We start from the raw sequence: 25,743 nt of genomic DNA, 5'->3' as shown, positions 1-25,743 counted from the left end.
ATGATCTATATGGCCCATGGTTGGAGAGTGGAATACTGACAACAACTTTCAGTCTAGGTCCGGTTGTCATGGGAGGAGACCTACCCGAGTTGCTACGCCTCGCCTCCAATCCCGGCTGGACCAATCACCTGCTAGTCACCTCCACTATTTAAAGAAGTGTTTGAACCTGGGCTCATTGGCAGTGTGTAGCAGTTTTGCTGTAGCTGTGTGCATGCTGTCCAGAGCTGTAAGGTCTGAAAGGTCTGAATTAATGTCCTGTTGGTCCACTGAATGTTCGGTGTGACCTCAGTTTTGGATTAATAATAATAAGAGTCAGTACGGTTATGTAAATAATGAGAGCCTGCTTATTGTAACCAACACCTGTTTGGCTAGGTGAGTCAGTGCAGCCAGAGTGGGCTAGTCTTGACTGTGTAACCCTTTTCTTTTCTTAAGCTGCTAGGCAAGCCAGATTTTTGTTACTTTAAAGGTGAGGACCAGCTTATTTTTGATTGTTGTTTTTATTTGCTCTCTATTTTTCTAACTGTATCCAGAGACTGTTAACGAGGTTTGAAATCCCTAAAATTCTGTAACCTGGTACTTTGTGTTAACCTTTAAAAGGCCTATAATAAAGCGACTCTTCACTCGCCAACGTATTGCATCCTTTTCCACCCCTAGACCACTAAGGATTGTAATATATTGGGGGCTCGTCCGGGATTGGAGGAGAATACTCTTATGTAACAATGGGTTAACCTATTCTGGGCGGGAACCCCTTTTGGTGTTAGCATTATGTTATGCTTTAGCTATTGAAAAATAGCAGATCTACAAGCTCATAGCGCGCCACCGAGTGGCGCGCTATGAGCTTGTAGGTCTGCTATTTTTGAAAAATCGAAGAACGACTGACATAGAAACATAGCTTTTTCAGAAAACTGTCTCAGGTCTGAATGGGTTAACAGATGGGTGGGGGTTTAGGTCTGGCAAGCAGAAATGCATAATACAGTACTTTCCTGCCATCCGGTAAACATTTCTGCAATCATCTCCGCGTTCTATCGGGCAATCTGCTCACGCATTCGCCCTCCCACCTAAGCAAAAAAGCACACGCTATAGCAACGATTCTGTCAGTATTGTTTGACCCTGCATGGCCCGATCGGCATTCCCGACACAGCAGGCAGCAGCGGCCGAGACATGCTGTGCAAGCATACAGCGGTCCACATACACACGCATGGCATTCCACTTGCGCTGAGGTCACCTCGCTGCCAGGATCTGTTCTAATGGAAACAGTGCTGTGCCATGGTAACATCTGGCGTGCATACAGGGGTCACGGACCTGTTGGCATATTTACTGTACAGATACTGTAACACAGGCAACACACAGGCATATAATACAAGACATATATTATATGCAGTCCAGTGTGAGCACGTAACAAATGTGAGCACGGACCAAATGATCCATATCTTTGCTATTGTGCTTGCCTATTGTAATACCCTGTTTTTGTGTTGTTTTGTGTTTTTGTTTTGCGTTTTTTCTCTTCTTTCGTTTTTCTTTTCCTTTGTTAAGCGTTTTGTATTGATTGTACAGTTAGGACCCTCTCGAAAACGAGATACTATATCTCAATGGGTTATATTCCTAAATAAAGAATTTCAAACAAAAACGCGTGCGTGCGTGCATGCGTGTGTGTGTGTGTGTGTGTGTGTGTGTGTGTGTGTGTGTGTGTGTGTGTGTGTGTGTGTGTGTGTGTGTGTGTGTGTGTGTGTGTGTGTGTGTGTGTGTGTGTGTGTGTGTGTGTGTGTGTGTGTGTGTGTGCGTGCGTGCGTGCGTGCGTGCGTGCGTGCGTGCGTGCGTGCGTGCGTGAGAGAGAGAGTAAGTGAGTGAGTGTGTGAGAGAGAGGTCTGTGCTTTGTAACCCAAGTGCTGTGCTAGCTTGTAAAAGCAGCCTCTGCAGTCGTGGCCATTATACACATCTGTGACTCAGTGAGAATGTGACTCAGAAGATGTTGGCAACAATGCCAGGCCCTCAACACTGTACCATAAAAGGTTATCGGAGAGATAGAGAGAGGGAGAGAGGCACAGAGACAGGCGGAGAGATAAAGAGTGTGGTTTTAGCCTGTCTCCAGCCCCTGAATAAAAAAAATGTTCTTCCGGCGATTCAGGTCCGGTGTCTATGGCAGCCTTTTGTTGAAAATCTGATACTGCGACCACGGCCAATCAGCGCCGTATCAACTCTATGACATGATACAACAAACATGGCTGTCCCCACTGTGGTAACTTGCGACTGTATCAATCTGGCTATTAAATCGCCCTATGATAAATAGTTTCTTTACAGAAATGACAGGTTTTAGAAACATCATCATCCGACATATTTTACCGTGTTTGTTGACATGCTAGTAGCACTCGTTGGCCGCGTTTGTTTGGTTAGCTACCAGGTTAGCCACATTGACAACGATGTCATCTGCTACTATTTTGATTGGTTGGTGTGAACCAATCGCCGAAGACTGCCGCTTTGGCAACGCCCATCCCAGAAACTGCTGCCGTGGGCAGGGAATAATGAAGTGAAACTGAATGAAAATTCAGGCCGAGTGTCAGGCTAGTGAGGTTGGCGAGGTGGGGACAATAAGAAACGAGAAAGAGCGAAGAGAGAAAACAGCGATTACGATAAAGATACAGGGAGAAGGAATGTCAGAGAGAGCGAGAGAGAGACAGAGAGAGAGACACAAACACACACACACACACACACACACACACACACACACACACACACACACAGAAAGACAGAGAGAGTCTTAGAGAGAGCTGGCATGCATAAGTTATTGTAGCAGTATCGGGCTGGAGCCATCACTGGAATTGATTACTCTGTCCAGAACATCTCCAGAGTTAACACCAGCCTCTCCACAAGACAAACACCAGGCCTAATGAATAGATAATTGGATATGGATCCCATTAATATGAATGATAGAACGAGTGGCGGGGGGGCAATAAACAGCCTTTTAGGTTACAATGAAACAACCATGTGTAGTAATTCTGCACGGCGATAAAGACGGCACTCAAATGTGGGGAAGTGTTTTTCACGCGCTGTCGCCGGCGGATGCTATGAACAGTCGACAAGGAGCCCACTGAAGTGAGGTCATAGGGAGGTCTCAGCACAGACAGGGGACCGGAGTAAACGAGAAAACATGTTTTCAGGAGACAGACAATCAGGGAAGTGAAGCAGGCCATTTGCTACATATCAAGCCCCTCCCTCCCCCCTACTGCTACCAAGAAATGTTTGCTACAAGAGTTCAGACGTCTCAGACTCCCAGGAAGATAGTGTTCTCTAGCCAAATGTGCGTGCGTGCGTGCGTGCGTGCGTGCGTGCGTGCGTGCGTGCGTGCGTGCGTGCGTGCGTGCGTGCGTGCGTGCGATGGGAACCATGTGTGTTGTAAATTCATTGAAGTGAGGTCACACAGTGGAGAGAGACTGGCAAATTTTCCACCATTTGTTATTGGCCTGACATGGCTTGCCAATGGTTGTAAATGAGACAATAAGGGTGTCCAGGAGTGTACTGTGTGTGTGTGTGTGTGTGTGTGTGTGTGTGTGTGTGTGTGTGTGTGTGTGTGTGTGTGTGTGTGTGTGTGTGTGTGTGTGTGTGTGTGTGTGTGTGTGTGTGTGTGTGTCCATTACCTGGTTCAAGTTCTCTACCAGGTCATTCTCAGCAGCGCGGCGAGTTTTGGGGGCATCTGGTGGGCACTGCGAACACACAGTCGACAGAGAGCATTTATTCATTGTGTGCGTGTGTGTGTGTGTGTGTGTGTGTGTGTATAAACCTCTGACAAGAGAAACATTAACTTAAACCCTATCCCTAATTGACCAGATTCCCATGGGCTCTACTGCCTCTTTTTGCGTTTTTGCTATACACTAAATATCCTTGTGGAAAATAGCTCATCCACAAGCTACTTAGTTTCACCAAATGTTCAAGGGTTTGAGTGGATAAAAGCTGTACCTTTGATTAATGTGTGCGGCATAACCCTCATTACACACGCGCACACACACACGCACAGTCGCACACAGTCGCACACACACACTTCCTGTTCTAAATTTAAAATGCAGCTCTCGGGGAGCCCGGCAGCACACAAGCCCCCGAGCCAACGAACCAGGAGACTAATCCCTCTGGAGAGCCTCTCCTCAGGTCAGGAATGTTCCATTATCTCACTTCTACACAAACTTCTGAGGGAACTTCTGACTGACTAGGATATATCGTTCAACATGGATGTGGAGACGAACTGAACCCAGGCCTAAAAACCTACATGTATGACATGCATGCAGACGCATTGCAAAACCACAATCAGGCGCACACACACAACAAGCACATGCACACACTGCTACGGCATTCACAACCGTCGCATTTGTGTAGTAATCGACAACTCCCAAAAAGTAGTTCGCTAATTTGCCGCCGACACCGCCATCTGGTGGCTGAATTGATACTCGTAGAACGCCACCATCCACTCCATTGTTAACCGGGGGAACAGTAAGTGCAAAATCGCTACGTAACAGGTCACCGCAAATGTTATTTAATTCACCCAATAATAATGTTTTATTTATAATATGTACCTTTATATTGGCAAAAAGACTCTGAAACTGGCATTTGGTGGCCTATTGTGTCTCAAAGTAAACTAGAAAAAGTGCCCTTCTGGGCACAGGTCTCCACCAGGAGGATAGGAGTGTGTGTGTGATGTTTGGCAAAATGTTTAGGAGCAATATAAACGTGTGTGTGTGTGTGTGTGTGTGTGTGTGTGTGTGTGTGTGTGTGATGCTGCTTGGCCTGTTGTAGCGCCACCATGAGGCTGATTTGAAAACTGTCAAGTGGCATTTCTTCCAAAGCCTAGTGGGAATATGCATGCACAGTTTTACCACAATCGGACGTTGAGTAGTTGTGGCGATTTGTACAAAACGGGTACAAAGCGGGCTACTCCTGAAAAGTTTAGAAGCCAATCGTAGCCAATGAGGGTGGATTATGAGAAATCAAACAAACCCGTCTTGATCACATGACTATGAAGAGCATGTGTACCGATTTGCGTGAAATTTGGATAAAATCTGAGGGAGTAATATTAGAAAGTGTTTTACATATGTCGGCCTCCTGGTGGCGCTATAAAGAGCAGATGTAAAAAGTTCCAGCCAAAGGTTTTTCCTTGGCCTCTAGGGAGTTGGCTTACAAAGTTATCCACATATCCGTGCAGTTAGAGGTAAAAACACTTTTCGGCCAGTTATAGCACCACCATGAGGCTGAGTTGAAAATGTTCATGTGGCATTTCTTCCTCGGCCTAGTGGGAATGTGTGTGCACAATTTCACGGAAATCACATGATGTGTTCATGATTTGCAGCATTTTGTTTGAAACTGAGCACTCCTACAAACTTTGGAAGCCAATCTTAGCCAATCAGGATGGAGTCTGAGAAATCTGAAAGACCCGTTTCGTTGAATGGCTCTAGAGAGACTGTGTACAAATTTGCGTGATGTTTGGACAAAATCTGTAGGTGTACTGTCCAAAAACTTGTTTTGCACAAAGCGGCCTCCTGGTGGCACTATAACAGGCCGTTCTGGAAATTGTGTGTGCAAAATTTGGCATCGACCGGGTTACCGGTGCCGGAGATTAGCTGTTCACAGACGGAAGGACGGACGGACGGACACACACACGGACGGACGGACGGACGGAGTGCAAAACATACTCTCTCCCCATGCCTTCGGCCTGGTGGAGACAACTATAGACTATATTACATTTTCTGTTGATGAATTTGTAATTTGATTACACTTTTGTGTTTTAACTGGTCGGTTGTCGTTTGTGACACTTCCGTTGTCTATAGCAGTGTTTCCCAACCTTTTTTGTCCCAGGGCACACTTTTCATAGCCTAAAAATCTCAGGGCACACCTAGATATACGGTGTATAGGCCTATCTATATACATGTGTATGTATGTGTATATATATATATATATATATATATATATATATATATATATATATATATATATATATATATACACACACACATACAGTGTTGGGAAAGTTCATTTATTTTACTAGTTCAGTTCTTAGTTCATCATTCAATATTTTGAACTAAAGTTCATGGTTCCAAAAAATGAACTATTTTAGTTATTTTTCGTTCTCTCTTTTTTTGAATTATTATTATTACCACAGCCCATAGCCATATAGAACCTCAGACTTTATTGAATAAAAAAAACTTTGGGGGATTTAATAATAAAAAAATAATTCCTTTAAAAAAAATACATTGGAGAAAAAATAGCTCATATGCAATGTGAAATGCCACCTAATTCTTAATCCTTTTCCTTGTCTTTATTATTGGCCAACTTGTGAAAGCTGCATGCTTTTATTGTGAAGGGTCTCAGTTCTCACAGCCTGCATATTTCCACGTGCTGAAAATAGCAGCAGTCGTTAGAGTCTATTGTTCTGTCGTTGTTATCGCACGTCTAATGGTTAGACGTGTGACAACAACAACGACGCAACAATAGGAAGCCTGCAGCCCAGTAGCTATAATATTGCTTTCGGGGGAGGGTTAGTGTTATTTTCGGTCAAATCAGGCGGCACACCTGGACACATCAAACGGCACAGTAAAGTGCCGCGGCACACAGGTTGGGAAACACTGGTCTATAGCATACAACGCTGATGAAGGCTACACGCCGAAACGCGTACGTTGTTGTGCTGTCTTCTTGCAGCATGCCATGCCTACGATGAAACAATAACGTGCCTTAAAAGACAGTTCCGTGAGTGCTGGGATTCTCTTGTTTAAAAGTGACTTCTCCGACCGTGCACCCGGTAAAATGATCAAAGAGAATGAGACGAATTGGATTTGTGCGTGCTTCCTTCATTTAGATTTAATTCACCCAAAACATACATTTTGTGACCGGCGATCATATCGTTTATAGAAATGAGCCGCAAATCAAGCTTGTTTTGATCAAAAACGCAGCCTGGAAGAAAAATCCAAGATATCAGGATTCTAAAAACTGCGTTCCCATAGACAGCATAACCCAGCGGACATTTCACTTCCGTTTTGTTTTATTTTTCTCACAGATTTGTTCATCGCACCAGAACCGGAGTGTTACAGGCGCTAGCAGAACAGAGTTGTAACTTGTGACCCGTAAACAATATATATTTTAAAAAGTGTCAAAAGACGATAATTCTATGCTAAAACCACATTCCAAAACCACAGATGAACGGTCTACAACGATGCAAAGTGTTGACTGGTGGGTTTGTTCGTCGACTATTCTGTGAAACCCCTAATGCACACAGACGCACGTGTGCATGCATGCATGCACACACACTCGCACACACATGCCCACCAACACAGCCAACGTGGAAAATGCATAAGAAAAGTTGTCCAAAAATATCCTGGGCTCTAAAATAAACCTGTGTTCTGACCGTGCTCTCGTCTTTCCATATATGAGCAATCACTTGCTCTCCTTTTGTGTGTGTGTGTGTGTGTGTGTGTGTGTGTGTGTGTGTGTGTGTGTGTGTGTGTGTGTGTGTGCAGGGCAGAAACGCACGCTACGGTATGTTGTTTTCACCTCGATGAATCTGCTCTCATTTGATCAGCCTTTTTTTTGTCTGACGCCTAAAGACAAACGGCACTGACAAAAATAGTCGCACCAGAAAGAAAAAAAAATACACTTAGCCAAAGACGGAGATGAAGACCGACAGAAAGAGAGGAAAACAAATGGGAGAAAGGGAGAGGGAGGGAAAGAGAGAGAAAGGAGGTTGGTCGGGGTGGACGGAGTAAAAAGAGAATTTCTCCACCTCGGAGTGAGAGCAGTTGTAATTCAGTTCTTTCATTTAGGCTTTCTAGTCACATTTTATGGGAACAAACAATATCGGTAAAGCAGAACTGCAGCGACATACTGTAATTGCACACAATGGAATTAAGGCCGAGTCAATGTGTTGACACTGTAAATCCACGTCTCAGAAGACTACGGCTGTTTAAGCCCACGGCCGTAATAAGTCTGTTTTGGTGGGAGCCTGAGTTAAATAACGGTACAGTGACCCGGATGGATCAAAGACAGCACAGCAGGGATGTAGAGTTTGGCAGAGGAAATATTGTTCAATGGCCCGCTCATCCATGGCTCGTATTGAGCATGTAAGCCGCTGCGAAAACCTCCAATTTTGGTTTTCTCCTTGGTTAATGACCACCATTATTTACATGTGCATATTGTAAAGCATTTGCTGCTATATGAAATTAACCGCACAAACCCTTAGCATTCCCACTCATTTGTCAGAATCTGCCGACCTACAACCTCACAACGTCTCACAACGAGCCACGTTATGAGCTTTGAGATTGGCTCTATCGCTGCCAAACGATTTGGCGTAGAAAGTAAGGAGTGGTCGAAGTATCGAAGGAGCCCTGCGGTCACCAAAGTATATGCGGTTTAAGTGGTTGAGAGTTCATTATTATTCTATATCAGTATCAGTAGTAGCATAGTAGAATTAGACATTTCATTGTCATAATTGTAGTGTTAGCAGGAGTTTAGCTTAACACATTAAAACCGGGAAAGCATCCCGTGTCATTTCAGATTTTTGCGTTGGCTATTCAAAAATAGCAGATACACAAGCTCACGGCATGTCACTTCGTGCCACGCTGCAAGCTTGTAGATATGCTTTTTTTATTTATTTATTCATTTTTAAGTTAAGTTTAGAAGGCATTTTGTAGAATCGGCCTCAGGTCGTACAATTGGCATGCTAGATCATTAGAGTAATTGCCGTTCTTACCCGAGCTCCAGCTATCTCACAGCAGGCCTCCTGAATGGCCAGAGAGGGATCGCAATACAGCATCACCTGCTGAATGTCCACCTGAAGAAGAGAGAGAGAGAGAGAGTTATTTTCACATGACAGCTCTCTAGTCGAGACCAGTTTAATATCCAATAGTTTTACTGTTACTCCACCACTGTACATCTCAGATCCAAAATATTGTGCTTTTACTCCACTACATATATGTGATAGCTTTAGTTACTTTGAAGATTTGTATAATTATTACCAAACATACATCAACCACTTCATTCCAGCACTGCCTTTACAGCGAGGAGCTTCACCGGAGAGGGCATAACGCGTGCGAGGGAATACGCCGTCACTCCCGTCCCGGGAACGCTCCATCCCTGCTCAACATGTATTCCAGAGTCCTGACTGACTGGAAGGAGTCGCTCGTGCAGCGGAACAGAGAATGCCCTCTCCTGAGCGGCAGCAGCCCATGTACAGCCAATTGTGTTTGTTGGAGTGCCCCGGCCAAGTCAGAGGCACCGCAGACGAATCGAACCCCAATCTGCCTGCACGGCACTTGGCAGAGGTGGCACGTGTGTGCGTGTGTGTGTGCGTGCGTGTGTGCGTACGGTTCCACGTGTTTCCTAATTTCCTAATTCTCCCTTCCTTCTAACTAGGCCAGTTAATTGATCGTCAAGCTAAGTGCCTGGATTACGGGATCTATTCACTGCTAATGGACGCAGCTCACGGCACTCCCAATCTCCCAGGTAGCATGCTCTCTTTTTAATCAGGCCCTGAATTACACTGCTTCAGGAGCACATAGCCTATGGACCAGAGCCATAGAGTAAGATAGAGTTACGACATTGAGGAGGCAGAAAACTGAGCTCTCACTGTTCATGCAACCCTGGAGTGTTACAAATACATTGAGGGCGGCGCAAATATCAGCAATTTTAGGCATGTGTGCAACATGACAACTGTACAAAGAATTGTACAGTGACAACTAAAGTCTCTGTAATTTTTATGTTGTACTATTACAAAAAAACGATCTAAAAAGGGATTTAAGATCATTAAAGCTGTGCTGTTGCCTGAGTCCAGTGCATTCCGGTCAAGGACATTGTCACTCGTCGCAATGCTCTTCGCCAATATGTAGATGATCCGCCAATGGACTGGCCCCATGAAGTGAACGGAGTTGTCGTAACTCTGTCTTACTCTATGGCTCTGCTGTGGACATGCATGTCATACACCTCACTCCCAATCTTCCGCCGTAGTCTGAAAATCCACCTCTTCAGACTCCATCTTAGCCCGTAGCACTTGACCTAGCCTCCATGTCCTTCACCTTTCCAATCAGCACCCCTGAACGCAACAACGTTGAAACCCTGTGATATAATATAAGACTGCATGTGTACGCTCGCTCACAAAGAGGATGGAATTGTGTCATTACAAAAGTATTTTTCCACCCAAAGGAAAAGGACTGCAGGCAGTGCTTCAGGGGACACTCGTTCACAAGTAGCACATCCTTCTGTCTCCCACTGGAAACACACAGCGAGTGAGTGTGCCTCGTGCCATTATTAAAATGCAATGTGCCATGAATGTGATCAATTATAATGCTGCACACAGTTCTCTGGCGTCTTTCTCTAAAGGGCATTCCTTGAATATTAGAACGTTGGACGGAGAACTGAGCTACAGAATATGTTCATTTGGGACAAATTTTGGACCTGAAATGTAGTGGAGTAAAAGTAAAAGTACTGGAAATTGGAAATATTCAAGTAAAATACCTCAAGTACAGTACTTAAAGGGATAGTTCACAATAATATAGTGGTTGCAACTGTATTAATTGATTGCCCGAGTCACGTGGTGGGAGTTCAGCTCTGGTTTTGGTCAAATATTAAGTAGTTCCGGTCATTTTGTGGGGGGCACGCATTAAAAGTAAATGAATCCACAAAACTAGCGTAATTTGTATTGTTGACATATTTCTAAAATATTAGCGCAACTTTCATTCAACTTTGACCCCTCTATCACATGGAACTATTTTTGGGGCGTAGTGATAAAAAACATAGTTCTGTGTGACTAGTAAAAAATTAAAACCAAAAACCAAAACCAGAGCAGAACTCCCACCACGGGACTCGGGCAATCAATTAATACAGTTGCAACCACTATATTAATGGCAAGTATTTCATACAGCTTAAGTTAAAAAATTCTGAACTATCCCTTTAAGTAAATCCACTTTCCACCAGTGCTTTTCAAGCACCTAAAGTAATAATTAGATTGTTTACCTCCACAGGCCTGGCATCGGCGGCCCTGATGCCCAGGAGAGTGTGTCCATCGATGGGCAGCTCTCCGCGGGGCTCCAGGGGCTTGGTCTCGATGGAGCTGCAGTCCACATGCAGGGACACGGCATCGTGCCGAACGCTGAGCGCCACCTTGTGCCAGCGCAGGTCCAGGAGAGATGCCACGCCCTCCCCACCGAACACGCAGCCCACCAGGTCGGCCCCCGCGGAGTCTGCCCCTCTGGCCCGCAGGGACATCGTACCCTCGGGGCCATTCAGGTCCAAGGAGAACTGCAGAAAGATGGTGATTAAACGAGAGGAAGAAATGGATGGGTGAGAAAAGGAAAGAGAGAAATGAAACAAAGCCATAAAAAGAGATGAGAATAACATTTGCAACCACTCAAGACAAATGTGTTAATTAATTCTTTAGAAAGCAGTATTTTTCCTCTGCACAATCCGCTCAATTCCTGAAAATCTACCAGAAGATGAAGAAACATTGAGTGCATCTCAAGGTGGGCTAAAGTGACAGCGACAGACATTACTACTAGTACTATCTCTGAAGAAGAAAAAGGCTGTAGAACCCATTATGCACTTACAACTGAGGCGAGGTAAGCGAGAGAAGAGATATTAATTACGCACACCACCAGCACAGCCAATCAATCAACCGTAATGAGCCGCCGTGGCAACGATCCATCATACACACCGAGTATTTAAATCTGTCCCCAGTCTCCCAGTGATTATGGGAACTCTGGCGCTTTATCATCAAACACACGTGAATAACAATGAGGGGGGAATGAAAGGAAAGGCCACACAGATGATGAAAAGAGTTGACAGTGGAAGAAGACGACGGAGGGTGGTTGGCGGATGAAGAATAGACGAGTGCAGGAAAGAGGGAAGGAAGAACGGAAAAGGTGCGGCAATGAGAGGAGGTACAAGGGGAAGTGATGAGAGGAGGTACAAGGGGAAGTGATGAGAGGAGGTACAAGGGGAAGTGATGAGAGGAGGTACAAGGGGAAGTGATGAGAGGAGGTACAAGGGAAAGTGATGAGAGGAGGTACAAGGGAACGCGATGAGAGGAGGTACAAGGGGAAGTGATGAGAGGAGGTACAAGGGGAAGTGATGAGAGGAGGTACAAGGGGAAGCAATGAGAGGAGGTACAAGGGGAAGCAATGAGAGGAGGTACAAGGGGAAGTGATGAGAGGAAGTACAAGGGGAAGCAATGAGAGGAGGTACAAGGGGAAGCAATGAGAGGAGGTACAAGGGGAAGTGATGAGAGGAGGTACAAGGGGAAGCAATGAGAGGAGGTACAAGGGGAAGCAATGAGAGGAGGTACAAGGGGAAGTGATGAGAGGAGGTACAAGGGGAAGCGATGAGAGGAGGTACAAGGGGAAGCAATGAGAGGAGGTACAAGGGGAAGCAATGAGAGGAGGTACAAGGGGAGCGATGAGAGGAGGTACAAGGGGAAGCGATGAGGAGGTACAAGGGGAAGCGATGAGAGGAGGTACAAGGGGAAGCGATGAGGAGGTACAAGGGGAAGCGATGAGAGGAGGTACAAGGGGAAGCGATGAGAGGAGGTACAAGGGAAGCGATGAGAGGAGGTACAAGGGGAAGCGATGAGAGGAGGTACAAGGGGAAGCGATGAGAGGAGGTACAAGGGGAAGTGATGAGAGGAGGTACAAGGGGAAGTGATGAGAGGAGGTACAAGGGGAAGTGATGAGAGGAGGTACAAGGGGAAGTGATGAGAGGAGGAACAAGGGAACGCGATGAGAGGAGGTACAAGGGGAAGCGATGAGAGGAGGTACAAGGGGAAGCGATGAGAGGAGGTACAAGGGGAAGCGATGAGAGGAGGTACAAGGGGAAGTGATGAGGAGGTACAAGGGAACGCGTGCGATTATGCAAAGGACAGGCAAGAAGCTGACAGAAAGAAAGAAAGAAAGAACCAAAAATATCTATAAAGCCAAAAAACGGGTGAGAAAGGACTGTGCAAAACTGAAAGAAAAATACATATGCAGACAGAGAGAAGCCATCGTTTCCAAGCAGCAGACAGACAGAGAGAGAGAGAGAGAGAGAGAGAGAGAGAGAGAGAGAGAGAGAGAGAGAGAGAGAGAGAGAGTGATATGAGAGAGGGAGGGAGAGAGTCGTGTTGGTACTTGTGGATATCCTCGCTGGTCGGAGATCTGCAGGAGGTATAGGGTGTCCCTCAGGGCCTTCTTCTTCAGGGCCAAGGTGAAGACCAGCGTGAACTCTTCAGGCAAGCCGTGAGGGAACACCTGACTGAGAGAGACAACAGGCGTCAGTCAGCCAGAGCTAGACACTGTGGCATGCATGCACGCACACACGCACGCACGCACGCACGCACGCACGCACGCACGCACGCACGCACGCACGCACGCACGCACGCACGCACGCACGCACGCACGCACACAGACACAGTGAGAAGCATTTCGGTGCATGATGGATTGTTTTCCACTGTTGTGGTGTTAGATAATCAATATAGGTTCAAGGGGCAAAACATTTCTATCCACTAGAGGGTGCTTGTGAACACTTCAACTAAAAATAACCCTGAATGAATGATGAACCATTTATACTGTAGCATGTTACTATACAGTAGCTAACTTGGAAATATCTGATCCTAATTAGACCATTATTAGATCTTTAACTCGTGAGAGTGTCCCGTACGGGTTCATTTGGTTTAATTTTATGCTCTCAAGAGTTACATTATTCTTCAAACGTCGTTATTACTTAATTTACAAGAAGTCTACACAATTAGAGAATGTAAAATAATTGTTATTTTGATCGTTTGCCTGTTATCTCCTATGGTACCAACATCAATACCGCATGGACTTGTGGACAAAATCTTATCCAACAGCAACAAAACATTCTTTAGTTTTGGGTCTTGAGAAGCTAATTAAGTCTCATCAAATGGGGGTCCGTGGCTCAAATGCCGAATAAATAATGGGCCTCGACATGAAAAGGGTTGAAAACCACTGCCGATAAGCCAAAAGGAAAACAAGAAAAAGAAAAAGCACAACATGAGGTAGAAACACAACAAGGATAAACAAACATGCGACGGAGAGGCATCTCGGCGGTCAACAGAATTAAGTTGTCCACCGAGTTGCAAGGTAAACAAGAGCGAGGAGTAGGAGTCCGTCACGCAGTGAGAATTACATAACAGGCTGCTACACTCAGGCCTATACACGCTGGGCTGAGGAAATTGTTGCGAGCATACATTTCCCGCCTGATATCCCCAGGTTGTTTACGACAGCAACACAGAACATGTTGTATGTTGTTCAGAAAACAGTAGCGTCTCCTAGGGAGGTGTATATACAACACAGCAACCTGTGTGTGTGTGTGTGTGTGTGTGTGTGTGTGTGTGTGTGTGTGTGTGCAGCTGTGCATGCAGATGTGCGTTAGCATGCCAGCGTGGGTGAATGATAAGATATGCACGCAAGTGTGCTTGTTTGTGTGCACACCGCATGTCCACGTGAGCACGTCCCGTGCAGATTTCATAATGAAAAGGCCTATGCTGACTGCTGAGCGAGCCTGGGCATTCTTTAGCATACGAGAGATGCAGCTGCGCTTAACCCCATCCCTTTGTTTCATTTGCTTCTCCTTCGGTCAAGGACGCACGCACGCACGCACGCACGCACGCACGCGCACACGCACGCACGCACACACGCACACGCACACACACACACAAAGGAGTGTGGATGTTGCGTGAGATGAGAAGCTAAACAAATATGGTATGCCCATTGAATGACCGACTCGCCGAGACAAGACACACCGTGAAAGATTCTCTCTTGCACGCACCCACACACTCATACACACGCACGCGCACACACACATGCACTATTGTTGATGCTGGCAGCTGGTTTCTCACTCCGAGAATTGGGGTGACAGTGATTTATTATGAGGGGGGAAGGGAAAATAGCCAACCAACACAGAACATCATCAGAGGAAGAGAAGAGAGAGCTTGCAGAAAAAGGTGAGGGAGAAATATCACAGAAATATTGATCCCACAGTCCCAGAGAGAGAGAGAGAGAGAGAGAGAGAGAGAGAGAGAGAGAGAGAGAGAGAGAGAGAGGGGCAGAGAGAGACACACACAGAAAGAGAGAATAATACATAGAACTATAATTCATGAGGGCTAGAGAGAGACGGGCCCTGAACCCAATGTCTTCAGAAGTTGGAGGAGTAAAGGGAAAGAAAAAGTAATGTAGGTCCGTGGGAGAGAGCAGGAGAGAAGGTGAAAGACAGAAATAGTACAAGAGAATGAGACAGAGAGATTGAGGGAGATAGTTAGCCAGAGAGAGAGAGAGAGAGGCGGAGAAGGTATCATAGATATGGAGCGTTGTTGTAAACACTACAGAGAATGAAGTCGTTTAGGAGTTGGTTAGGGACACCGGCTGCACGACAGAAAAGCAGTGACTCTGAAACCTATAACGGCTATTGGGATTGGCTTAGTGCCTGCAGGTTCCTGCGCACGCACGCACGCGCACACGCACACACACACGCACACACGCGCACACACACACACACAAGACAAAAAATAAATTGTGGAAAACTCTCCTGAGTATGAGCAAGAGTAGAGTAGGGAGCATGGAAATAAAGAAACAGGGGTGGAGGAAAGGAGGAGCGGAAATGGGAAATCCAATCTTGAAATGGTAAGATTTCTGTGTTTCGAATGGATTAACACCTGGGTGTTGCTGCATAAGTGAACAAACTGCATTATAGTGATTCTAGCAATCGGATGCTTGTGCGATATATATTCCATCTCGAAATGAATATTTTAGCTAGAGAGGAGCTGCGGAGGAGGAGGAAACAGACCAATATTGAATATTATGTGACAAGAAGCCACAGGAAGGAGATGCTGTTGAAAGACGAGATGTTTAGCCAGGCTAGCAAAGGATCTCTATTAAAGGATGGCAATGTTGTTTGTCAGTCTTTAGATCTCCCAAAAAAAAAACGATACAGTACGCCAAAAATATTGACTGGACGCCGGAATGAATTACTGAAGGAGGAGGCCTAGATCGAGGTACGTTACCTCCGGATTCGGAAGCAGTGTCAAGCCACTGACAGGCCCAAGGCCCATAACAGACGCAAAGTAGCGGTGTGGGAATGAGTTTCGGAGAAACTAAAGGCTCATACATAGTCTGGATTTTCGGTGGTTAGGTGACCACCGGACTACAACATGATGTCACGAGCCGCGGTGAAGAGCAAACCACCGCCACCGCTCCAGCCCTTCTCTCTGTTTTTACTCACCACCGCTCAACGTTATTTCAGCTCCGGTGGTCAGCTCACCACCGGAGCGGTGGTCACCTCGCCACCGAAAATCCAGACTATGAATAGGCCTTAAGGAGAAAGACTTTCGGGCGGCACCAAGGTGCTTCTGGAAAGCCTTTCGGCACCTCAGGAGGGGAAAGCAAAGCGGGGAACCATCCAAGCTGTGTACAGCACGGATAAAAACAGAGGGTGAAAAAAAACGCTTGTAAATCCGTCCATCTGTTCAATAGTTAGAGCCCATTCATTGGTGGTCTGTGCTAAAGTGGAACAATACAGGACTCTTCTAGAAAATTCTCTAACATGGAAGTTTTTGCAACCAGCTGCGTTTGGTGTGAAAGGGCCATTAGGCCACTAGTTTGAAGGCTTTAACTTTAATAATCTGCATTTTTCCACACTTCCCTCCTACTTTACATCAGATTTCTATTATTTTGTTTTGCCATGTTGCACTGCCAAGTTCAACTGGAGGGTGGCAGGGTGCCAACCGCCGCTATTTGCTGTGCCAAGTCTGTGTGCTGCTGCGCCTGCCGTTTAGCACCCGCTGTACCGTTACTGCTGCTGTGTCAAACTTGCAAAGCCCATCAATTGCACTGTCGATATAAACATTTGCAACACAAAATGACTGTATTGTATAATATAATTATTGCATACTCAACTGTACACTGTAGTTCAGTAGCAGAGATGTGAGAGCAGATGAAATAATAAATAAATGATAACAAGCAGACTCGCTGTTAAAAAAGCTTTGTGAGCACACACGGCGCAAGCACACATATCAAGTACAGACCTATGAACACGTTTAACAAAAAAGCAGTGGTGGAAGAAGTACATGTTTTACTTAACTGACAGAGTTAAACGTCTATTGCAGCCCTTTCCAGCGTTTTTACGAACATTTCAAGACCCATAGAATATTTCGCTCCTCGACGATCTACATACCGATCATTGCAAAAGAGTCGCTGCTTTCATCGGGGACAAGTGTCGCGATGCTCCGTTCACTGGTTTTGGGCAGTTGAATGTAGCGTGTTTTTGCCAAAAAGCAAGAAAACAGAGCAAAAATATATTTGTATCAATCCTTTAACATTACGCTAAGAAGTAGGTCGTGAGTGGCTTATGGTCGGTATCAGCTGGTAACATGCGGGTGTATGTCGCTGTGCCCCTGGGAGATGGATTGCTGAGGTGGAGCGCCACACCTACCATCAGCTCCCACTACACACAACCAAGCCGTGCTACTCATACGCAGAGTTGGCGGTGCCCAGGATCGAACCCATGAACTTGTGGTCCAAAGGCGAGAGCTCTACCGACTGAGCTACCCAGACATAAACCACTAAACTGGCTTGGAAATTCTGGTTCTCGGTTGACTCACATCTAGCACCACTGAAAACAACACATGACAAACGGTACATCCATGTGCCTTGGATAGAAATTATGAATATATTCATCAATGGCAGTCAATCTCTTTGGGTGCCAAGTACGAGATTTATGTCTTTTTCTTCAAAGACCCAGAGTGCCAAATAAGAGAAAGACGAGTGTTATGACCCCAGCCTAGGGGAACTGGGGGCGCAAGATGATGACACAAATTGTGATTGGCCAGAATGAGATGATGTATGATGTTAAGAGCGCCCCTCACTTCACACAGGAGTGCTTTTTATTATTACAAATAAATAATACAACCCTAACTAAACTACCCAACTTAGTAAATCAAAATACAATCAATACTCTAACTCATATTTATCAAAATATAGCAAAAAGGGACCCCAGAAGAATGAAACCTCACCACCCTTACCAAAACCTGGCTGTTTAAATCATCAGTTCAGAGATATAATACAGAGAACTCAAATAATGTGGTGTGAGTTTCTGGCAGTCCAAATGGGAGTGAAGAAAGAGAGGACACCTGATGTTGAGAATAGCTGGCCTTTTATCCTCCTCCAACACCCACCAGAGACCAATCACTACCTACTTTCCAAATCATTCACCCATTCACTCACTCACACCTCTGCCACTCCCTCAGCTCACACACCTGTCCCACATCACTCTCAGCAAGTCACCTCATCCAAGGGAAAAGAAGGTTAACCCTACCTGCAAAGTTGACCCCAGGGTCGTAACAATGAGATTTATGATAGGTGTCATCTGACTCGACTGTCCTTGTAAGCAGGAACAAGGAAATAACTTGTCCGCTAAAAACACAGCTCCCATCCACTCCCATGTTGGAGCATTTTTCACACGCTCTGTATCGTTCACCAGCTCAGTGGCCTTGTGGTTAGACTGTCCGCCCTCGGACTGGGAGGTTGGGGTTCCATCCCCGGCCGGGTCATACCAAATACTCCCTGCTTGGCACTCAGCATCAAGGGTTGGATTGGGGGTGAGATACCGATATCGGTCATGATTCCATAATCGTGCCTAATTGAATAATTATGTTACAAAATAGTGCAAAAAAAGCATCTTAACAGCAACAAACACTAAAAGGCAATGAAAACCAGCAGTATTCTCTGTTTGCATGGTTTACAAAGTCTCTGATTCACTTTCACAGGGCCAGCAGTAAGAATCTGGCCGAAGAAGACAATTATTTAGGCATTTAGCATTAATCCAGAGCGATTTATACTAAGCAAAAACGGTATGGAAGCATGCAGTATCAAGCAATCAGTGTGACCATCACACAGCATTGCTAACAAATGTTGTCTGCTCTCTGCTTATGTAAATATATACTTGCTTGGTGAAGAGAAGATGCACATACAATATTCAAATAAATATAATTAAATTAATCCAATCCGCAATAAGTTACCATGGCACCTCTATCAATAATAATAACAATAAAAATAACGATAATAATATAACTAAATAAAACTACAAAACAAAAGTTGAAACTCTTTCGACAGCACTTTGAGCACTGTTTCTGGCGACATGCCAGAGTGTAATGGTATGGCACTCCCTTTCGTATATAGACCATTACCGCTTAAATGGAATTGCTTTCAGAGTAATCAAAACATATTTTATTGCAATTAAAATCCATCTGAGCCGTGACCGTTGCCCATTTCACTCCCATTAACCCATTTTGGGCGGGAACCCCTTTTGGTGTTAGCATTATGTTATGCTTTAGCTATTGAAAAATAGCAGATCTACAAGCTCATAGCGCGCCACCGAGTGGCGCGCTACGAGCTTGTAGGTCTGCTATTTTTGAAAAATCGAAGAACGACCGACATAGAAACATAGCTTTTTCAGAAAACTGTCAGGATGTAGAAGACATTTTTAGAATCTGATCTCAATGGGTTAAATCCATGCAGACAGCAAACGCCTCTGTCATCTGAATGCGAGATGGGGCTCCCCCCCCCCCCCCCCTCAATTCCAGACGAGTAGCTTCATCTGTCAGTCAGTCATCAAGCCAAGTGGAAAGAGATTCAGACGTAAAGATCACTGCTTCCTGATTACCACATGCTCACCCTCTCACACTTGACTCAAGCTTTACATAGTAGGGTCTAATGGCCAGTGGTGGAAAGTAAACTAAGTACTTTTACTCAAGTATTGCAGTATTGATACTTTTACTCAAGTAAAACATTTCAGTACTTTTATCCACCACTGCTAATGGCATAATATAGTGTCGCTGTAAAGTGATACGATACGTCCCAAAACCGGTACTTTCCATGAAAAGATTAAAAGTTAAAGTTAAAGGTTAAAGTTATTATTTAGACACAACCTCTTGTTAATATTTTTCATTGGCTAATTATTTATAAAACCCCACAGATAGACTTTCCCACGGTCAATCCCTATTTGGCGCATATTTAATTATACTGAACGTGAACGTTTTTTAAGAGAGAGCAAAATAGCATATCTACAAGCTCACGACGTGTCGCAATGCACCACCCTGTGAGCTTGTAGATCTAGGGGCTTTTTTCAGTGCTTTAATGCGACAATCTCATTAGTATAAAAGGGCATTCATTTATGAAAGAACAAAAAATCTAATGTGGAGATTATACGGTATTCTTTTCTGCCCAACAGCAATGATTTTATGAAGCTACTGCAGAGTGCAGACTGAGGTCACCATGCATTCCTTCCTTTATTGCCTCTCATTTCAGTACGGCTACTGATTTATTTTTGAAAGGAAAAAAAGTAAACGTTTGGTTAAAACTTGATTTAATTATCTTATTTTCACTACAAAGGTTTGTTTTTGTTTTAGATCTGTCATTGTGATATTTGTACCAGTATGCCCAGCTAAATCCATTTGGTGTTGCTGGGGCTGAGTTGGCCCGTGGACACACTCTCGGATTGGGATCTTGTGGAGACTTAACAGTTTTGCTAGCTACCAGAGCAGGTCCACTACTAGGGCGTGCGGTTCCCAAACTTTTTTTAGTCCGTGACGCAAAAGAGAAATTAGACATTCCCCCGGCCGGGGCCCACAATTAGCAAAAATAGCCGATCTACAAGCACATAACTACTTCACTAAAATTACTTAGAAAGAAAAATCATTTAATTTGGTATTAAATCATGAAAACTTATTTTTTGAAAATTATAATAATTAAAAACAAAATATAGGAAACTTAAAAACTAAGGGGACCCATAACAATGTGTCCGTGACCCACAAAAGGTCCTGACCCAGTGTTTGGGAGATCTGTTACTGTTTGTGTGCATGTTGTGCATCAAAACATACAGAGCTGTGGAAATTGATTATAACATTGCGTGTGCTGTATAAATATGCACATAAAGTATCTAATCCATCCATTCTGGGTTCTACATACCCTAAAAGTTTTTCTCTTACGTAACAAACAAAATTGACTGACGCTGCTGACACTTATCTGACTCACTACACCTGCGGGTAAAGGTAAGTGGAAAGGAAGAAAGAGAAGTGTGTGTGTGTGTGTGTGTGTGTGTGTGTGTGTGTGTGTGTGTGTGTGTGTGTGTGTGTGTGTGTGTGTGTGTGTGTGTGTGTGTGTGTGTGTGTGTGTGTGTGTGTGTGGGTATGTATAAAGTGAACTGATATCTTTTCTTGGTTAGTCGTTTTGGGAGGAAGGGAGAAATGAGTGATGGGTTTATGTAAATAAAGAGACAAATATACTAGGAAAGGGGGAGAAAATGAGGAAGATAGATGTGTAAACACTTATTATTCTTCCTTTGAGCTTAAAATAAGTCTTTGGGGTAACATTTCTCACTGATAAAATGACAGCGCAGCTCTCTATAGAATCAGCATTTTAATGAATACGGTAACACGAACCAGAAAATAGAAGAGATATAAAGTAAGAGTGTCTGCCCTCTCTCCCACTGGACGTCACGTACCACAGAAAACTATAAAATATCAAGGTTTCTGCTCGTCACTGCCTAAATCATTCCACGAGAGTGACATCCAACTGTTAAAATATCTTCTGTTTTCAACAGCAGCTACACTCTACATCCGTGACTAACAATATATAGTGACACATTTATGCACAAAAAGATCTCCCACGAAAAAGAGAATGTTATTGGGGCTTCAAGTGAACCAAGCCCATGGGACCGGACGGAGTGATAAAATACTTCAGGCCTGACCTAATTGGCACATTGTGCAGAAACAGTTTTTTATCAGCAACTGAAAGTGCGGACTACTACACTCAATGCAAGAATAACTATTTCATATGAGTAAAGGTGGTTGCACACTGGACGTGTTTATCGGAAAACCGATAGAAATCCGAAAAACGCGCTCGGTGTGTGGGGACCTTAACACTTGGCAAAACTAAGTATTAGCATTAATTATATGGAACAACTTGGGTCTAAAAAGACGGGAAAAAACACTTTCACTGAAACGCGCACAGCTGAGACTCTAAACAGCTGAGTGGGATTGGAGTAGAGAAGCAGTGCACGATCAGGTGACCTCAAGTGCAAGTCCATCTCAAACTAGAAAGTTCCAGATATTCTGCAGCGATGGGGACTGCCCAGTGCCCATACTTCCGATATCCCATATGACTACGTGGCTTTGCATACAGTTAGGGTTAGTGACAGCAGGGTTTGTAATGTGGCTGCGTTCTGCCCTCCAGCTGTGCAGAAAGGCAACCCTGATGAGAATAAAATATACTTTGTTATAGGAACCCAGTATAGCCAAATGTGGGTAATAGGTAAATAGTCTTTGGTGATGGATGTATTATGGAGATCATCAGCCACTCTGTCGGGTGTGAAAATGTATTTCATACACAGGCGAGAGGTTTGCTGTCACAATCTACTTCTGTAGATCATCCTCTGCCGTGCTGCGCATGTAGCCGTGTGTAATAAGTAATTGCTTCAGTCAATAAACCATGCAATGTTTGATTGCAGAAAAACTAGTTATTGAGTCAGATCATAATTGTATTGCAAAACAAGGTTTTATTCTTTGAAAATGCATAGAAATCCCATGCCCATAACCTCCTGAAGTGCATAATAAATTAACTTAAAAAGAATAGTTTGTATATCGATTAGAGAATCATAAACAATGGTTCCAGATAGAATATTTCGTAGGCCATGAGGCAAGATAAAGAACCTCTCAGTTCCCCAATTAAAGAAGCTTTTTTGCTAAGACTACAGTATTAACAGAGTGATACAACTCCAAGCCACACCTCCGTATGGGCCAACAGCAACAAGACCACCCAAAGGAGGGTACAATGACAATAAGTCAAACTGCAAAACACATTGTTATGTTTGATGCCGTGCTCCATTAGGTTTAGTGGTCGCACGTTATTCACCCAGCAGCAAGCTCATGTCAGCAAAGGATTGTGTATAAAAAAAGAATGGCTTGTTAAAAAGTTTAATAAGCAACCACTGCATAACAGTGAAATAGTTATATAGGCCGCAATAAGCATGTGGAGGCAGAAAACCGACAAATGTTACAGTAATCCATTACAGGCCATTGTTAACAGAGGGAAACGTAGTATTTCAGTATATCTGGGAAAACTATCAGGAAGTGACCGGCAGTGTGGTCTGCCAAATCATAGATATATATAAACACTAGATAGCTCATCCGCGCTGTTGGCCAATGGAGAGCGACGTCGTTACGTGGCGGCCATCTTACCTCGGGACACATAACATTGTATCTATGGGGCATGTACTCTTAAATGACCATAACTTGCTCAATTTTCAACCGGTTTTCAAACGGTTTGGTTTGTTATAAACGCCAGAGACGTCCGCATACTTATATGCTTTTATACGACGTTCATATAAAAATAATAAATTAAGCAGATAAGCGTCCTGAATCATAGCCACGTTGACAACGTTTGTAATAAACCAACCCGTTTGTAAATCCGTCAAGATTTGAGCGAGTTATGACTGTTTCCGTTTGAGCTGCCATTGAACATACTGTACTGTATCCCCGAAGTAAGATGGCTGCCGGGTGAACGACGTCAGAAACTCCGCCTTGAGCCATCTAGTGTTTATATATATCTATGTGCCAAATGGTCTACTTTTACATAACAGCCGAGCCACTGGACAACACTGACACATCTACTGAGGGTCAAAGGCACATCGGCCGTAGGGGAGCGACTCAGTAAGTTGATTTGAACACGGTGCAAAAACAAAAGTAAAGGCCTGAAGGGATCATGCACAAGGGCAAACCAGGGTGAAAGCTTGGCATAATAAAGAATTGTTTGTGGCAGAAGTATTGGTGAACCCTTCATGTTATCTACCAAGGCCATGACAAGAGTGACATGTTGACTAGCACAATCTCAGAATCCTCCCATATATAATTTAATTTCCCTACAGTACATCCTGACGGACGATTTCCGAATGTAGTTCTTTTGCCTCGCGCAAGGTTCAGTGCGGTGCAGTGTACACAAGTCACATTGGGGAACAAAAGAATATCGACTAACGGTTGAGTAGCTTTTGAGTAGATCCAGAGGGATAAGAGACAGGGCGACTTCCTCAGAAACACACAGAAAGACACAGCCAGGGGCAGCAGAGCAGTGTTGATTTTGACAGCAAATTGTTATTTTAGTTTTAGTCAGTCTTTTGAATAGTATTCATTTAGTTTTAGTCACATGTTAGTCACCTGAAATGTTTTAGTGTTAGTCTAATTTTAGTCGACTAAATCTACAGTTGATTTAGTCGAATAAAGTGTATTTTGGCGGGCCTTGATGCCGTCGTAATGACTGATTTTACACTTTTATTTGTTAACGAAATTGTCAATATTATTATTATTATTTACTAGTTTTAGTCATCATAGCTTAGTTTTCATTTAGTTTTCATCAGTGAAAAAAGGTAGTCGACGAACACTTTGTCATAGTATTAGTCACAGAGCTGTGCACTTACTCGGTGGGCTGCAGGAGAGCCGTCTTGCCCAGGCGGAGGATGACAGGTCCCCGAGGGTTACGGATCTTCTTCACCTCTGCGTTCTTCAGCAGGGAGAATCGTCGTACCAGATTGAAACCTGAAATTGAACGCCATTCATTCAGTTACCCACACACATAAATGTCCTGTCACCACTACACAGTATGTGTGCGTGTGTGTGTATGTCAGCAATATATAATATTTTAACAATATCATGATATGGCGAAAGTGTTGCCTTTTCCTGGTTTTAATGATATCGAGCCATTTGGTCAAAGATATTGTAGGATTTGTCTATTTGATGCATATCGTGCGTGCGTGCGTGCGTGCGTGCGTGCGTGCATGCGTGCGTACCTGTGATGTTGTGCCTGGCTGTTTGAGGGAACTTCCAGTCATCCACCTGTACAGAAGGGCATCGCACTCCTGGTGGGGCTGAGGATAAGATTTGAAAGAGCATTGGTCAGACAGCACAAACATCAGTTATGATCCAAGCATACAAGAGATGTCCAGCAGAGCACGATTTTCTTTTCCTTTCTTTTAACATCACTTCACTCACCCCATGAGAGGAAATGTGCGTTTATGTGTTTGGCTGTTTCCAATATGTATGCTGAGCGCCAGTGCCGGAAAAGTGTAAAAAACTAAAAAAAAAGAGAGTTTGATAAGTCAAATGAAAAGGAATACAAGGACAGAGCCTGCTCAGGGAGGATTAGAGGCCACTCAGGCCAGTCTGACAGCTAGTCTGTCTGTCTAGCACCAGCCTCCACATTGATGGACACGTTCTCACCCCGCCGAGGGGAGGTTACGCAGTAAAGTGTTAGAACCTGTCAGAACAGCGTGCCGGGCTCTAGAAGTGGGGGAGTGAGATGCATTAAAGTAAACCAAGGCAGTACAGGTATACCTGCCCCCCCCACCCCCCCCCCCCCCCCTCCCTCCCCTGAGGTTAAATGTGATACAGATATAATAGATCTCTTTGGGGCAAGGGCGCCCCCGTCAATGTGCGGTGCGGCACTTTCCCCCACCTTGTAAGAGCTTCTGGATGTGACATGTCACGTGTGTGTGTGTGTGTGTGTGTGTGTGTGTGTGTGTGTGTGTGTGTGTGTGTGTGTGTGTGTGTGTGTGTGTGTGTGTGGGGGAGGACTGGACATCTTGGACGAAGGGGAAATGTACCTTTTCTACTCAAAGGAAGTTCTACTGAGAGACGGTGTGTGTGGACCAGGGAATTGTCAGCGTTGTGTACTACTGCAGTGCACAGTG

At 44.5% G+C, this 25,743-nt stretch overlaps 1 protein-coding gene across 9 annotated transcripts in view; it reads right to left on the bottom strand.

The window, feature by feature from the left end:
• Positions 1-25,743, bottom strand: part of col16a1 (collagen, type XVI, alpha 1) — a 124,051-nt gene that overhangs the window by 80,808 nt on the left and 17,500 nt on the right. For all 9 annotated transcript variants that reach the window (XM_079522671.1, XM_079522670.1, XM_079522676.1 and 6 more), the window contains exons 3-8: positions 24,844-24,921; positions 24,475-24,592; positions 13,122-13,245; positions 10,978-11,262; positions 8,720-8,800; positions 3,633-3,698 (exon numbers count right to left, since the gene is read on the bottom strand). In XM_079522671.1, the coding sequence (XP_079378797.1) occupies positions 3,633-3,698; positions 8,720-8,800; positions 10,978-11,262; positions 13,122-13,245; positions 24,475-24,592; positions 24,844-24,921 (752 nt within the window). The remainder of the gene's footprint in view (positions 1-3,632; positions 3,699-8,719; positions 8,801-10,977; positions 11,263-13,121; positions 13,246-24,474; positions 24,593-24,843; positions 24,922-25,743) is intronic.

This window comes from Electrona antarctica (genome assembly GCF_951216825.1).
Source record: "Electrona antarctica genome assembly, chromosome: 15".
NCBI classification, from domain to species: Eukaryota; Metazoa; Chordata; class Actinopteri; order Myctophiformes; family Myctophidae; genus Electrona; species Electrona antarctica.
This window is presented reverse-complemented; position numbering and strand designations above follow the sequence as displayed.